Source organism: Balaenoptera borealis (assembly GCF_965194805.1).
Source record: "Balaenoptera borealis genome assembly, chromosome: 8".
NCBI lineage: Eukaryota > Metazoa > Chordata > Mammalia > Artiodactyla > Balaenopteridae > Balaenoptera > Balaenoptera borealis.
This window is the reverse complement of record NC_138865.1, coordinates 59,983,260-59,996,841: the sequence shown is the minus strand read 5'-3', so window position 1 is coordinate 59,996,841 and position 13,582 is coordinate 59,983,260. Positions and strand designations below refer to the sequence as shown.

General features: G+C 37.1%; 1 protein-coding gene across 20 annotated transcripts in view; it reads right to left on the bottom strand.

Moving 5' to 3' along the window:
• The window catches only part of MPDZ (multiple PDZ domain crumbs cell polarity complex component), a 358,570-nt gene that overhangs the window by 42,901 nt on the left and 302,087 nt on the right, over window positions 1–13,582 (bottom strand). For 13 of the 20 annotated variants that reach the window (XM_082401563.1, XM_082401561.1, XM_082401564.1 and 10 more), the window contains 4 exons: window positions 11,037–11,235; window positions 7,668–7,709; window positions 4,985–5,089; window positions 1,264–1,356 (listed from right to left, as the gene is read on the bottom strand). In XM_082401563.1, coding sequence (XP_082257689.1) covers window positions 1,264–1,356; window positions 4,985–5,089; window positions 7,668–7,709; window positions 11,037–11,235 — 439 coding nt within the window. The remainder of the gene's footprint in view (window positions 1–1,263; window positions 1,357–4,984; window positions 5,090–7,667; window positions 7,710–11,036; window positions 11,236–13,582) is intronic. The other 7 variants (XM_082401566.1, XM_082401567.1, XM_082401552.1 and 4 more) reach the window with 1 other exon arrangement.

Here is a 13,582-nt window from a genome sequence, read left to right as displayed (position 1 = left end):
TTATTTTTATGGCTGAGTAGTAACATTCCACTGGGTGTATATATACATATATATAGATAGATATATAATTTCATCTAATATTTATAATTCTATCTAACTTACTTCTGCCTCTTTCTTCAAATAAACAAGGAACTTAATATCTTATAATATTTTTTCTGCCACAGATCTACCACTTATATTGTCAATGTGGGTAATAATGTAGAAAGACCTTAATTTCTCTAAGCAGTCTAAACAGTTTTTAAAAAATTCAAATCAAAAAGTCATTTTAGATGGCTGAAAATGCTTACTGTCTTTCGTGAAAGCAACATAAAAGGTTTCCTATACTTTGAACAGGATTTGACCTAGAGAATGTTTACATGTGATGGCTGTAGCCTCAAGCTCATTTGTAAGCAAGGAAACTCATCAAACTGTACTACACATCTGCAGAGTAGAAATTTTTCTCTCTCGAGAATTTTATTTATTCATTGTAGAATAAATATTAAGTATTTACTATGTAAAAGGCACCTTTGTGATGGTCACTTTTAGATCTGTTTAGAGAAAGTACCCAACAATTACTTATATTTTACACTTAATGCAAAATACCTTACATTTTTCTTTAATTACTTTGTGTGTCTCTATATCTTGCCTCCCCAAATGCATAATAGCTTCTTTAAAGGCAGTATTTATGCCTTACACTTCCCTGTTTTTCACAAAATCACCTGCCTCTCATCTGGGTCCATAATCAGGATTCAAAAAATTCCTATTAGACTGAATTTGATTCTACTCAGCATGAACATGAAAATACACCATAGTAATACACAGTAGTATATCCGAGCAGATTTAGGGACGTCATCTTTTCTATTATATATAAGATTCGTTCTAGAAAAAGCATGTTTTAGAATAACTGCAGCCTATGATAAGACGTTTACACACACATTTTGAATATATATGCTTGAATATCTCGTTTCTACAAATGCTAGAAAAATTTCAAGTTAACATTTCGTGGTTTACCTAAGATCAACTCTACAAAAAATATTCCAACTACCTATGCTTAATTTTCTCTAGGTTATTTAGTCCCTACTATGTGTCAGATCCTCAAATACATGTTAGTTTTAACCCTGTGTGATACAAATTATCTTCTCCACTGTGCCCATGAAGAAATGGAGGGTAAGGAATATTAAACAACTTGCTCAAAGTCACAGTAGCAAGTTGCAATCCAGTACTTGAAACCACCCCTCCCTATTTTTAAACACCAAGTAGGTGGAAGACAGAAATAGTTCTTACCGCCTGGATTGATTCCAACTGCTGTATGTTGCATTTTGAAGTTCACTTTCTTCCCCTTCTCCTTCTTCTCGCTCTGGTAGCTCTGGAATGTCTCTGTTAAAGAGTTACACAGTGAGTACTCCCAAATCCTAGTAAAGCCATGCAAGGTTATCTTATATGTACTTTATTGTTGGTTTGGCTAAAAATGCAGAACTGCATTATATTTTCACCATACTTAACTAATAAGTAGATAATAATTTACATTAAGGGGAAAAATAAAACCTGTATTTTATTTTACATAAAATAAAAACCATACATTACAATCAATCTACTATAACTGAGTCTGGAGATATAGCAGAACACAAAGAATCTTGTCTAGTCTGTCTCTTTCCTAACGAAACATGGACGAAGAAAGGAAAGGCATGAAAATAAAGGGAAAATGCCAGAATTTTAAAGAAAACTATTCAACAAGTTATTTCTTAAATGCTTACCGTGCACAAGAAAGTAGAAGCACCATGTGGGTTATAAGCTTGCAAAGCCCTGATCGATCCCTGGCCTGAAAGAGCTTATCATCAAGTACACCAGGAATGTAGCATCTCTGCTTCCTCAGGATGGACCAATGCTTTCCCTTCAACTTTTGAAGACAGATGGAAAATGCTTATGGTCCGGCTCAGCCCATCCAAAGGAGCCAGACACAGAATTCTCCTTACAGGAAGCAATTTACAGTACGCTTGTGTTCAAGGTCAGTTTTCAATTTCTGTAGGAATTCAGATTTTGCCAAATGCCAGGCATACAGCAAAATGTGTCCAATCTGTTAACTGACTATAAATAAAACCGTAAAATAATAACCTTGTCAAGAAACATTTTGTTTTCCCAAAGGAACACTTTGCATCAATAAATGGCAAGGGCCATAGAGAATGGTTAAATCAATTATGGTGTGGCCTTACGCTGTTAGTAAAAAATGGATTTCTAAAGAAATATGCCCACATGTTCTTTTGAAAATAGAGAAGGCTTTAAAAACTCTAATTCAATAAATGTTTGCAGTTGATTTTTATAGAAATTGAAAAAAATCTCAAGACAGTATATGTTCAGATTATATCCATTCTCCCCTGACAGGAATACTGAATTTGATTCTACTCAGCATGAACATGAAAATACACCTTAGTGATACACAGTAGTATATCCGAGCAGATATAATTCTGTCAAATTACATCATCTTCAGACTTTGAGATCAGAAGTCATCTAATCCAATAATCAGACTGTGTTTGAATGTGTTTCCCAACATTTCTGCCAAACAATTTGTCCAGGCTCTCCCTGAACGTCTCATTCTTTCTCTGACCTGAATGCTAGATTTTTGTTTTTCATCTGTTAAAAGGAAATCCACCTGCCTGTGGTTCCTACCCATCGGTTGTGTGACTGAATTCCCCTTCTGTGTAAACTGAGGAAGGAGACTCTGAATGAGGCTGGGGTCCCCAGAGCCTAAGCCTGACAGTGGGACACGATGGTTGAGAATGGATCCAAAGAAGGATTTTCAAAACAATGTTAAGAAGCTGACTGAGACTAGTCTGAGTGAAGCTCAATCCGTTAAGATGCGAGGCAGATAAAAGGCCTAACCCTCTGGAAACACCACTGGAGAGAGTATGATAGAAAAAGCAGGTAAGGAACATAGACAGGAATGAGAACTTTGAAAGAGTACCTAAAATATTCAGTCCTTACCCCTAAAGCCCAAGCTGGGGGAGCTGCTCAGACACAAGCACACACATTACATCACACGCTCCTGCCTTTTGAGCTATAAGATGATGAATATCCTGAGTCTTCTGATACAAAAACCCCATTCCCTTCAAATGATTCTCCAATCTCGATCATTTCACTAACCCAGATATGCTCCTGTAAATGTGCTGATTATTCTTTATCCATCTTAGGCTGGGGTTTACGGGCCTTGGGTCATGTGCTCCAAAGAGCAGAATGGACCGGTTCTTTTCCCCAGCACTTACTCAGCCAAGAATGAATTTTGCACTCGTGTTTGCTATTGAATATCAACAAAATTTCTGTCGACTATAATAACTAACTCTCTTTCATGTGCATTAAGGTGCCAGAAATTGGCACAAAGTCACACAGTGAAGGAGCAGAGGTGAGACTTGAATTGAGGCCACCTTATTACAAAACCTGAACTCTCCACCTCCATGCTATGCTGCCCCATATTTTTATACTGGGCTGGTGCAGTTCTTTTTTGGATCCAATGGTTAAGAACGTGGAGCCTGACTGCATGCATCTAACCTTGACTCTGCCACTTATTAGCCATGAAACTTGGGCAAGTAACTTAACCTCTCTGGTGCAGATTCCTCCTGTGTAGGACGAAGACCATTTTGTTTTGAGCACCCTTATATTAACAGCAAATATACTTTTTCTGCAGGGAAGCAGCTAGTCACAGCATTGTACAATTCAGGCCCTTCTCCTTTCTGTGCTGGGAGGGAAGCACAGTGTTGAAAGTGGCTCTTTCGCTCTAATAGTAAATTTTTGAGTGCTTTTAAGGCCTCAGAACTTAGTAAGAATACCATGTTATCTTGGCATATTCTTTAATTAAGCCATCTGAAATGATATTTCAGAGGACACTGCAATTACTGCTTTTACCATTTTAATAGGAAGTACCAGGTAGCTGTACTCAATTCATGTCATTAACCCCGAGATGGAAATTCTAGACAGGAGTATGGCTGAGTTTTGTACAGGGTGGAATGAATACTCCTTTTCCCATAAAATTCAAGAGGCCCTAAGGGCCGTGACATTCTTTGCTTTTATTAAACACATAACACACCTTTCCTTCCCTGACACTTTCTGGATAGCTGCAGCCATGTGCAATTTGTAGAGGAAAGAGCAATGTGATATCGTGACGCCTGCAAAGTCACTGGACACCAGGGTGCCCTGGGATGTTAGAACTTTAGTGAGCAAACCTCAGAATGTTTGCAAAGCCATTTTTCTCTACAGCATGCTTAAAGAGAAATTTGTTACTCAGTTTCTAATGTAATTGAAAAAACACAGGCCCACAGCTAGAAGTGTAAAGCGGTGCATTCTTCCCGGAAAAGCAGTAAGACGTTATTTCTCTCCCTGTGCTGAACTCAGCAGCAGCATCAAAACCTAGTTTCTGCCTTTCCTAATGGGGGGTGGGGGGGACTACTTTTCCTGTATTATTTAAAGGTTCTTAATACACTGCATATCAAAAGGCTTTAAAAAGCCATATACACTATTTCCTAACATGCATATATACAAAGACGTTCAACTCAACGTTCTCCAAAAGAGTAAAAACATAACTACTGAAAATGTTTTTGAATCTGTATGTACGTTAATAAAGATATAAATAAAATTTCTGAAAATGTTTGTTTATGAAAGAGGAAAAGTGATACAATACCATACAAATTGTACGTTCCAGGGAGTTAATGAAATCATACTCGTATCTGGGGTAAATTCCCAAAACTCAGTATGTTGAAAGTGCTATATTGAGTGGTACAACTAAAGATGTTTTAATTTCTTGATTTGATTTTTCACAGTTTTTTCCAAATTTTCCACAATATATGATCACTCCTTAAGTAATATGGGGGAAAGGGGTGAATATTTTTTAAAATCTTGAAAGAGAGAAAAGGAATTCAGTCTTTTTCATTTCTACTACTCTCTGACTCTGGATTCAAAACTCTTCTTTATAACCTGCTGTATCATTCATTCACTGTAGCAGATTTACAGTTTCACCTACCTGCCAGTGTAGGAAGAAAAAATATCCAGTGCCATTATTCCTCCAGATTGTTGTCCCAAACTTATTTTGAACTCTTCTAAATGTTCTGCAGGCACATAAGTAATTCTGGAACAAGACACAATCCATGAAAGCAAAGGGAAGCAAAGTTTTGCCTGTTAGGGGAATCTTCCAAAATATAAAATAAAATTATATTGTCCCTTCACCTCTACTTTTTCACACAACTCATTTGAATTGGCTTAACTCAGTAGAGAATCCAAACTTCAAAAGGATAAAGTATCCTATAGGCAAGAATAACAACAGAAATTAAAATTTTAAACACTGCTGATAGACTATGTGTTTACCAATAATCATATGGGGGAGGAAAACAGCATAATATCTATTTCCAGATGAGAAGACTAACAGGAATTTTTTGAAATTAAAGAGATCTATAAATCCTTAGAAAAATAATTGTCAATAATAACATTATTTTGTCCAAAGATTTTTGGGTTCCTTAGCAGAAACAAATTAGGTGAACTCTATTAAAACACTGGGTATACCAAATTACTTTATATTCTCCCATAATACACAATTAATTTTGGACATTAACAAGCATTATCAAAAATCATATCCTAGCTTTATTAAATTATTAACTCTCAAGTCTGAAGTTAAACCATTATAAGTTTATGGAAAGACTCTGTTACTAATTTGTAGCAACTTCTTATATGTTCATTTTGGTTTCAGAGAAAAGCCTACTGTGTACACTTGAATGGTCTCTTACTAATTCAACAAGTGCTGGCTGAATGCCTATCATGTGGAAGGCACAGAGTAAGATGCTTATTACAGCTATAATGCTTAGAAACTGACATTTGAAAATTTAAGTTTACTGCTGTCCTATCAGGCTACACAATTGATTGACTTGTTTAAGTAGTCTGTTCCGAGATCCTCAAATTAATGAATAGTAAGGCAAGACAAAGAATGCATTTGAAGTCGGTTCAGCATATTTGTGCAAAGAAACAAAAGTATGTATCAAAACTCAAAAAGACTATTAAAAAAGTCTTCACAAAAATCATTAAGACTATTAAACTGGCTAACCATAGCTTACCCATGAAGACAATAAGTAACAAAACCTTAGCACTAAAGGGCAAAGAAAAAAGATTGTCTTTCATGTTATAATAAAATAAGAATTATACCAATGGCATAATTTATTGAGTGAGGAAGATACATAATTTCAGACATACGGGTGATTTCCATAAAAAGCATTCACTCTGTGAGGTCGCTTAGGTTTAGAGTCAGAGGACACAGTTCTGCTGCTTCTCCGGAGTGTTCTGGTAGGGTAAATCACCACCAGTGAATCTCCATATCCTCAATCACAAAAAGGATGTCACTTTTTATGAGGCTATTGTAAGCCAAGAAGCACAATACAAATATAACACAGCGCTCTAACAGAGCGCCAGCCAGCCTGGCCACACCTGATCATTCTGGCATAAGCCGAAGACCCTTACGACACTTTGTGACACTTTTACCTCAAGGATCAAACTGAAGTAAAAAACACAGTTTCAGTGGATTTAGGACTAGGCTGGGTGAGAGAGTTGCATTTTAATTCTGGCGCTACTTTATGTATTCATCTATAAAAACACCTTCTCTATAGTGTTACAAAAGTATACTGAATAGCAAATTTGCATTTATCCCTTCAAAAATAATGAGTCAAAAATGTTTAACACATTAGGTTGGGGAAGAAGACTGACTGCCTTTACACAAAGAAAAATAAAACATAAAACCTGAAAAGCCTATTCAAGAAAACTGGTATTATTTCTGAAGGTTCAGTAAAGTTAAAACTCATATAAATAATACCTTAAGAAAAAAAGCCAGGAAGAGGTGAGGAGAAAAAGCTAGAACACAAGAGGCAAAATAAGAATAATCAGTTAAAAGTATTTAATTTTTTAATTGGTTTGAGAAGGAAAAGCTGTTTCTATCCCAAACACTGTTGAAAATGAATTCTCTATATTTATTCAAAGGTGTTTACCCTTTACCAAAAGGTGGGGGAGGAAGAGCTTTACAAATATTTTTCTGATATTTTAGAGCAGTGAGAAAGAGGAAAGAAAGCAGTTTTCGTAAATATTTAGCCCAACACAGACGGCAAGGCCATCAGAACAAGCATCCCACAATGCATTAGCCCATGCAGAACAATTATAATACATGCCTGGTCACACGGCCACACAAAACCTCCAGACACCAACCAAGAACACCAAACTACATTATGAACTGCATAAACACACTGAAACTGCTTATTTGAGAGTTGTATTAAAAATTCTTAAAGGCAAACTAACCTTAGGTTACACGTGGAGTGGAAGAAAAAGAATAGCATTAGTGATGCTGAAATGTGACACAGCTATTAACCCAGAGGTTGCGCCTGCATATGCAGACAGGATCACTCCCTGAAAAAAGAGCTGGAAAGCTTAGTAGTAGGAAAGTATGATCTTCAAATGAGTTCATAATCACCAGTACAATGTGAAAATGTAACCATCTCATAGCTGTTGGAAGTATGTTCTTACATAAAGAAGAAAAAAAAAAAAGCCAAAATGTATATACACTGAATCTCTATCTGGGTCTATCGCCACATTGGGATGCTGCAAAAGCATGAAGAGGTTTCACAGACAAGTTGTAACACGCAGCCATAATGAGCTTTTGAATCGCCAATACTCACACATAAAAGGGGGCTCGATCGTCAGCAGGTGCTGCAGAGAATCTAGAATGTGAAGCATACACCGCGGCATCTTTTTACAATGGTGTTAACAAATGTCAATGTCTTGTGCTGAATGTGAGATGCATACATATGTAGTTAAAAGTGGGTGCTCCCGGTTGTTTTTTCCCCTTCCCACCTCCCTCCTATCTACACCTCCCCCAGAAAAGCATCTGCTCTTTACTGGTGTCTATAGCACTGATTATTAACAAGCATAGAAAAATGTAACTGCAATCAATCTTTTATTCCTTGATCAGGAATTCATCCCACACTTTAGGTTAAGGCAGGTGAATTCTGATTCAGCTCGGTAATTATCTGGCAGATGTTACAAGCAGCTGCCGCTAAGTGCAAAACCCTGGCTATTATTACAGAAATATAAGCACTCCTGGCAAGGTGGAGTGGGAAGTGAGACAGAATGCATTCTGGTGAGGCTTCACATCTGGTTTTCCATAGAAAATAATGAAACCTGGAACTTACACTGGCTGTTCCTGAACTGTTGAAACTCAAATTATCTACCCAGGCACGCACGAACACGCATACACAAAGTTCCTAGTCATCTCTCGTAAGCGGCAAAAAAGAAGCCAGTGTGTTGTCTCAATAAGCAATGCTTTTCCTAAAACCAATCAGTTATGTAACTGAACAAATTAGAGTCCTTTTTTTTAAGTCCCTGCAATACATTCCTCCACCACCAGCCCAGATTAAGCTAGCTTCCTAACAAGAAATCAAGAGGAAGAGACATGGATGGAGCCTAGATTAAAGCAATGACCACAACACTTAAGTGGCACTTAACATTATGGTTCCATGCAGAGTAATGGAAGGACGAGCCTTTCCATTTGGAAGGATTACCCACAGAGTTTTCAAGGTAATTTTAAACCTTTTGCTTCACGAAGGCAAGTGATAGGGAGGAGAAACGGCCAAAAACACTTCATGCAAAATGCATGGAACACAGTGCTCAGCCCTGGTCAATCTAAACGGCTGTTTTACCACTTGACACAATTTTTCTGAAAAAGAATTCTATGATTCTCATTTCTTTTTATCATTTACCCAATGAGTCAAAACTACAGCCATCCGAATCACAGCCTTAATAGGATACCTGAGGAGAAATCAATGTAATTTGTGGGTGTGTTTGTGAGTGTGTGTATGCACGCATGTGAGCATGTGAGAAAGAGACTGACTGACTGATTTCCAGAGGAGGGAAGGTTGTAGGATTTTTCTTATTTTCTCTTTTCAATGTAAGATACTACCTTACATTTTGCTTCCTGGAATCCTAAAGCAATTTTTTATGAAACTAGCTCTCTAGATACTCGTCACAGTCTTAATAAAGCTGCTGAATGCATAAGTAGGTAAATCCTGGTGCTAAATCAGAGGGTGGGAAAACAAACAACAAAACAAATCAAAACAAACACCTCCCTCCCAAAAAAACCACAAAACAGGAAAGGAGAAAAAGGCTTTGTAGCCTGAAAATGCACGTGAGACCTTTTCTAGAGTTGACTAGGTACATGACTTACACTAAATCAATGTCACAATGATCTAATTTTTGGGCCACTTTTTAAGTTCTGCAGTACATTAGAACGGCGAGGTAAGGTTAAAACCAAGCACCAATTCTAGTGCTCAGTGCCAAAAAGTGGACAGGAGACCTGCATCAGGGCTCACGACATAAGACGTGCATTATCACACAATAAATCAAATGACCAGTTACGAGGCCATCTGTATTTTATAGTACCTCAAAACTACATAAGCTAAAACCCCGGCAGTAAAGAGTCTCCATGTAGATCCTTATCATTCATCTTTGAAGCAAAATGAAGGGACACTAGCCTGCAAGTGGTGAGGAAAGCACTTAATGTTTCTCTTTTTATTTATTGTAGAGGCACTGACATTTTTAATGATCTTCACTTGTACTTGCATGATTAATAAGATAATTATGGAACCGTCACATGATCTGATGATCTGTTTCATTATAAAATAAAAGTCAAAAAGGCAGGCAAAAATATGAAAGCCCCTGAGTGAAATTCTGCCCTAAAAATAAAACTTCCTTTTTATAAGACAGCAGAATGCACTCTAAACAGCACATATTTTTCTGCTTTTTATTAACAGAAAAATGAGAAACAGGTTGTAAATACAGTTTTCTTACCTAAGCTCTACTGATATGTATTTTGCAGAAGAAGAATACAGAATGCAGTCAGTAAGATAATATTAATACAAAAAAGTCTCCCATACTAGTATTCATCACATCAATTTAAAGTAAACAATCTTTCCTTGAACTCTTATTTTACTATTTTATCCCTTATATGCAAATATTCAATTATTAATGCTAGAGAAAAAAAGGAACGCTTTTACATTGTTGAGGTGTGCCAATAAAGTTATGAACTGATTTTTATGCTGGCTCAAGAAATGTCTAGTGACTTAAAAAACAAACCACATATATGACATGCTTTTAGTACATTATGGGATGATGAGACATTTAAACACTTCCTGACAAAATAGCCTATATGACCTACCGTCAGACTGTATCAACATTTTGGTGAATTCTCTTATATCATGAGGCAGTTCAACAAAGGATAAATTATGGGTCAGACTGACACTGTTCTATATGATCTTTACCATGCCTGGCCCTTAAAGAACTGGCTGACTTGGAGGATTCATACAGATCATTAGGTAGCGCACAATTTGCTCTACTGAGGCCAATCCAAACTTCTTTGTAAGTTCCTAAGAGTGGACTGTCCTGCTCTATGAAAGAGATTTCATATCTCTCACATCTAAGATTTTTGCAGAAATCACTGGAGAATTAAAAATAAAAATAGAAGGCAACACTGTTTTGAAGTATAGCTGTCCCTAGGTATCTGCAGGGGATTGGTTCCAGGTGCCCCCATGGACACCAAAATCCATGGATGCTCAAGTCCCTTACATATAAAATGGCAGAATACAGTTGGCCCTCTATACCCACGGTTCAATCAACCTCAGATGGAAATTTTGATCCAAGGTTGGCTGCCCCTGAGGATGTAAAACCCAGAGAGAGCCAACTGTGTATTTACTGAAAAAGATCCGTGTATATTTGGACCTGTGCAGTTCAAACCTGTGTTGTTCAAGGGTCAACTGTATTTCAGTATTGTTAGTATTAAGAAGTTACTGATTGTAGATATAGTGTCCTAAAGACTACAATCAATACAATCAATAACTTCTCAGGAATAGTCAAATTCTTCAGTGATTTATATTAAATAAATATATAATAATTTTTGTATATCAAACAGAAGTATGTACTGAGAAAAAAATTCTGATTAATGAATTGAAATTCCTGAATTTCCCAAGCCAAAACAGGACCCAAATGATACTTACTTTATGTCTGGCCCAATGAGAGAATGTCTTCTCAACATGGCTCGTGCCTGGGTATTCGTTAAACTGATAGTAGATTCTTCATTAATAGACAAGATGCAGTCCCCAACAGCAATCCGACCATCTCGACTAATGGCACCTCCATGAATAATGCTTCGAACAATCATCCCCAAGCCATCTTTATTAGCACTTACTGTCATTCCTATGGTAAAGGAGGGATACACATTAAATGCATGACTTTCATGGTCTCCCAAGGCAACAGAAACAAAAGCAAAAATAAACAAATAGGACCTAATCAAATTTATAAGCTTTTGCACAGCAAAGGAAACCATAAACAAAACTAAAACACAACCTACAGACTGGGAGAAAATATTTGCAAATGATGCGATCGACAAGGGCTTTATTTCCAAAATATACAAACAGCTCATAAAACTCAATAACAAACAAACAAACCACCCCATCAAAAAATGGGCAGAAGACGTAAATAGACACTTCTCCAAAGACATACAGATGGCCAACAGGCACATGAAAAGATGCTCATCAACATCACTAATTATTAGAGAAATGCAAATCAAAACTACAATGAGGTACCACTTCACACCGGTCACAGAATGGCCATCATTAAAAAGTCTACAGATAACAAATGCTGGAGAGGGTGTGGAGAAAAGGAAACCCTCCTACACTGTTGGTGGGAATGTAAATTGGTACAGCCACTATGGAAAACAGTATGGAGGTTCCTCAAGAAGCAAAAATAGAATTGCCGTATGATCCAGCAATACCACTCCTGGGCATATATCCGGAAAAAGAACTATAATTCAAAAAGACACATACACCCCATTTAAAATACACAGCGGCACCATTTACAATAGCCAAGACATGAAAACAACCTAAATATCCACTGACAGATGAATGGACAAAGATGTGGTGTGTACACACACACACACACACACACACACACACACACACACACACACACTGGAATATTACTCACACATAAAAAAGAACAAAATAATGCCAATTACAGCAACATGGGTGGACCTAGAGCCTATCATACTAAGTGAAGTAAGTCAGACAAAGAAAGACAAATACACCATATGATATCACTTACATGTGGAGTCTAATATATGACAAACTTATTTATAAAACAGAAACAGACTCACAGGGAGAACAGACTTGTGGTTGCCAAGGGAGAGTCAGGGTAGGGGAGGGATGGATTGGGAGTTTGGGATTAGCAAATGTAACCTATTGTATATACGTATAACCGAATCACTTTGCTGCACACCAGAAACTAACACAACACTGTAATCAACTATACTTCAATAAAATTAATTTTTTTTTATAAAGCATGACTTTCAAATTCATTTTAATTGAATTTAATAATCCCTGTGGATTCATAGATAAAAGAATAGGAGTAACTTTTTCAGCAGTAAAAAAAAAACAATCAAAAGGAAAGCATTTAGAAATGTTTGTGATATTATACCTAAAGACACTCCATGTTAAATACATTAGAGATGAAACAGGGTCTACACTGTGGAGTGAATGTAGCTTAGGCTATGTGATGTGTCACCACTTACACAGAAAGCTCTCTCAGGGAGAACATTTTAACAGTATCAAATCAATTTTATAATAATAGTTCAACTCTTACATACATGAAAGAATGAAGAGCAGGACTATAAATGGAAAATAAGTTCTCTAAGAAACTCTCTGATATTACCTGATTTCTAGATCATTTGTTCATTTGGTGTATATTTACTATATGTTTACTATGTGCTAAGTACTATGCTGGTAGCTTGATATAAAAAAGCATAACAGAATTCCTAACATCAAGAAGCTTGTATTCAAGTCTTATCCACAGTGCCTATCACAGTGCCTGAACATACAGTAGTCAGTTGAATTAAACTGATGTGAACATTAATCTATTACCACTTTATTTCCAAATATGAACTTCAATGAGCTCCAGATTTGGATATTTGTTTGCCCTCTTGACATGGTCCCTGAATGATTCATAGGAAATACAACCCCAGTAAGTATAAAATTGAATTCCCTAGTCTCCATCTCCCCTTATTTCTCTATCTGTCCTCCCCTTTTTGGTAATGGTACCACCATACTGCTCTCCATTACTCAAAGCAGAAATGTTGGAGTTGTTCTGGATTCCTACCTCTCTCTCTCACTCCCTGTATTTAATCCATCACCAAGTTCCACCATTTCTATCCCCAAAACTTATCTTGAATTCATTCACCTTTCTCCACATCCACACTAAACCTAGACCAAGCCAGCACTTCTCCTGCCTCATTTTTTGAACCAGCCTCATTACTGGGCTCCTGGCTTCCAAAGTTGTCCCTGCCAATGCATTCTTCTCATAGCAGACAGAGCAACCATTCAAAAAAGACAGATCACATCACATCACTCCCTTTGCTAACAATCCTTTAACAGTTTCCTATTGTGCAAATATACAACCTATCTACACGGCCCTGTCTATATGGAGCTCCTGGCCTGGCCCTCCCGACATGCACCCTTCCTTTGGGCTATGCCCTCCTTGCCCCACCCCC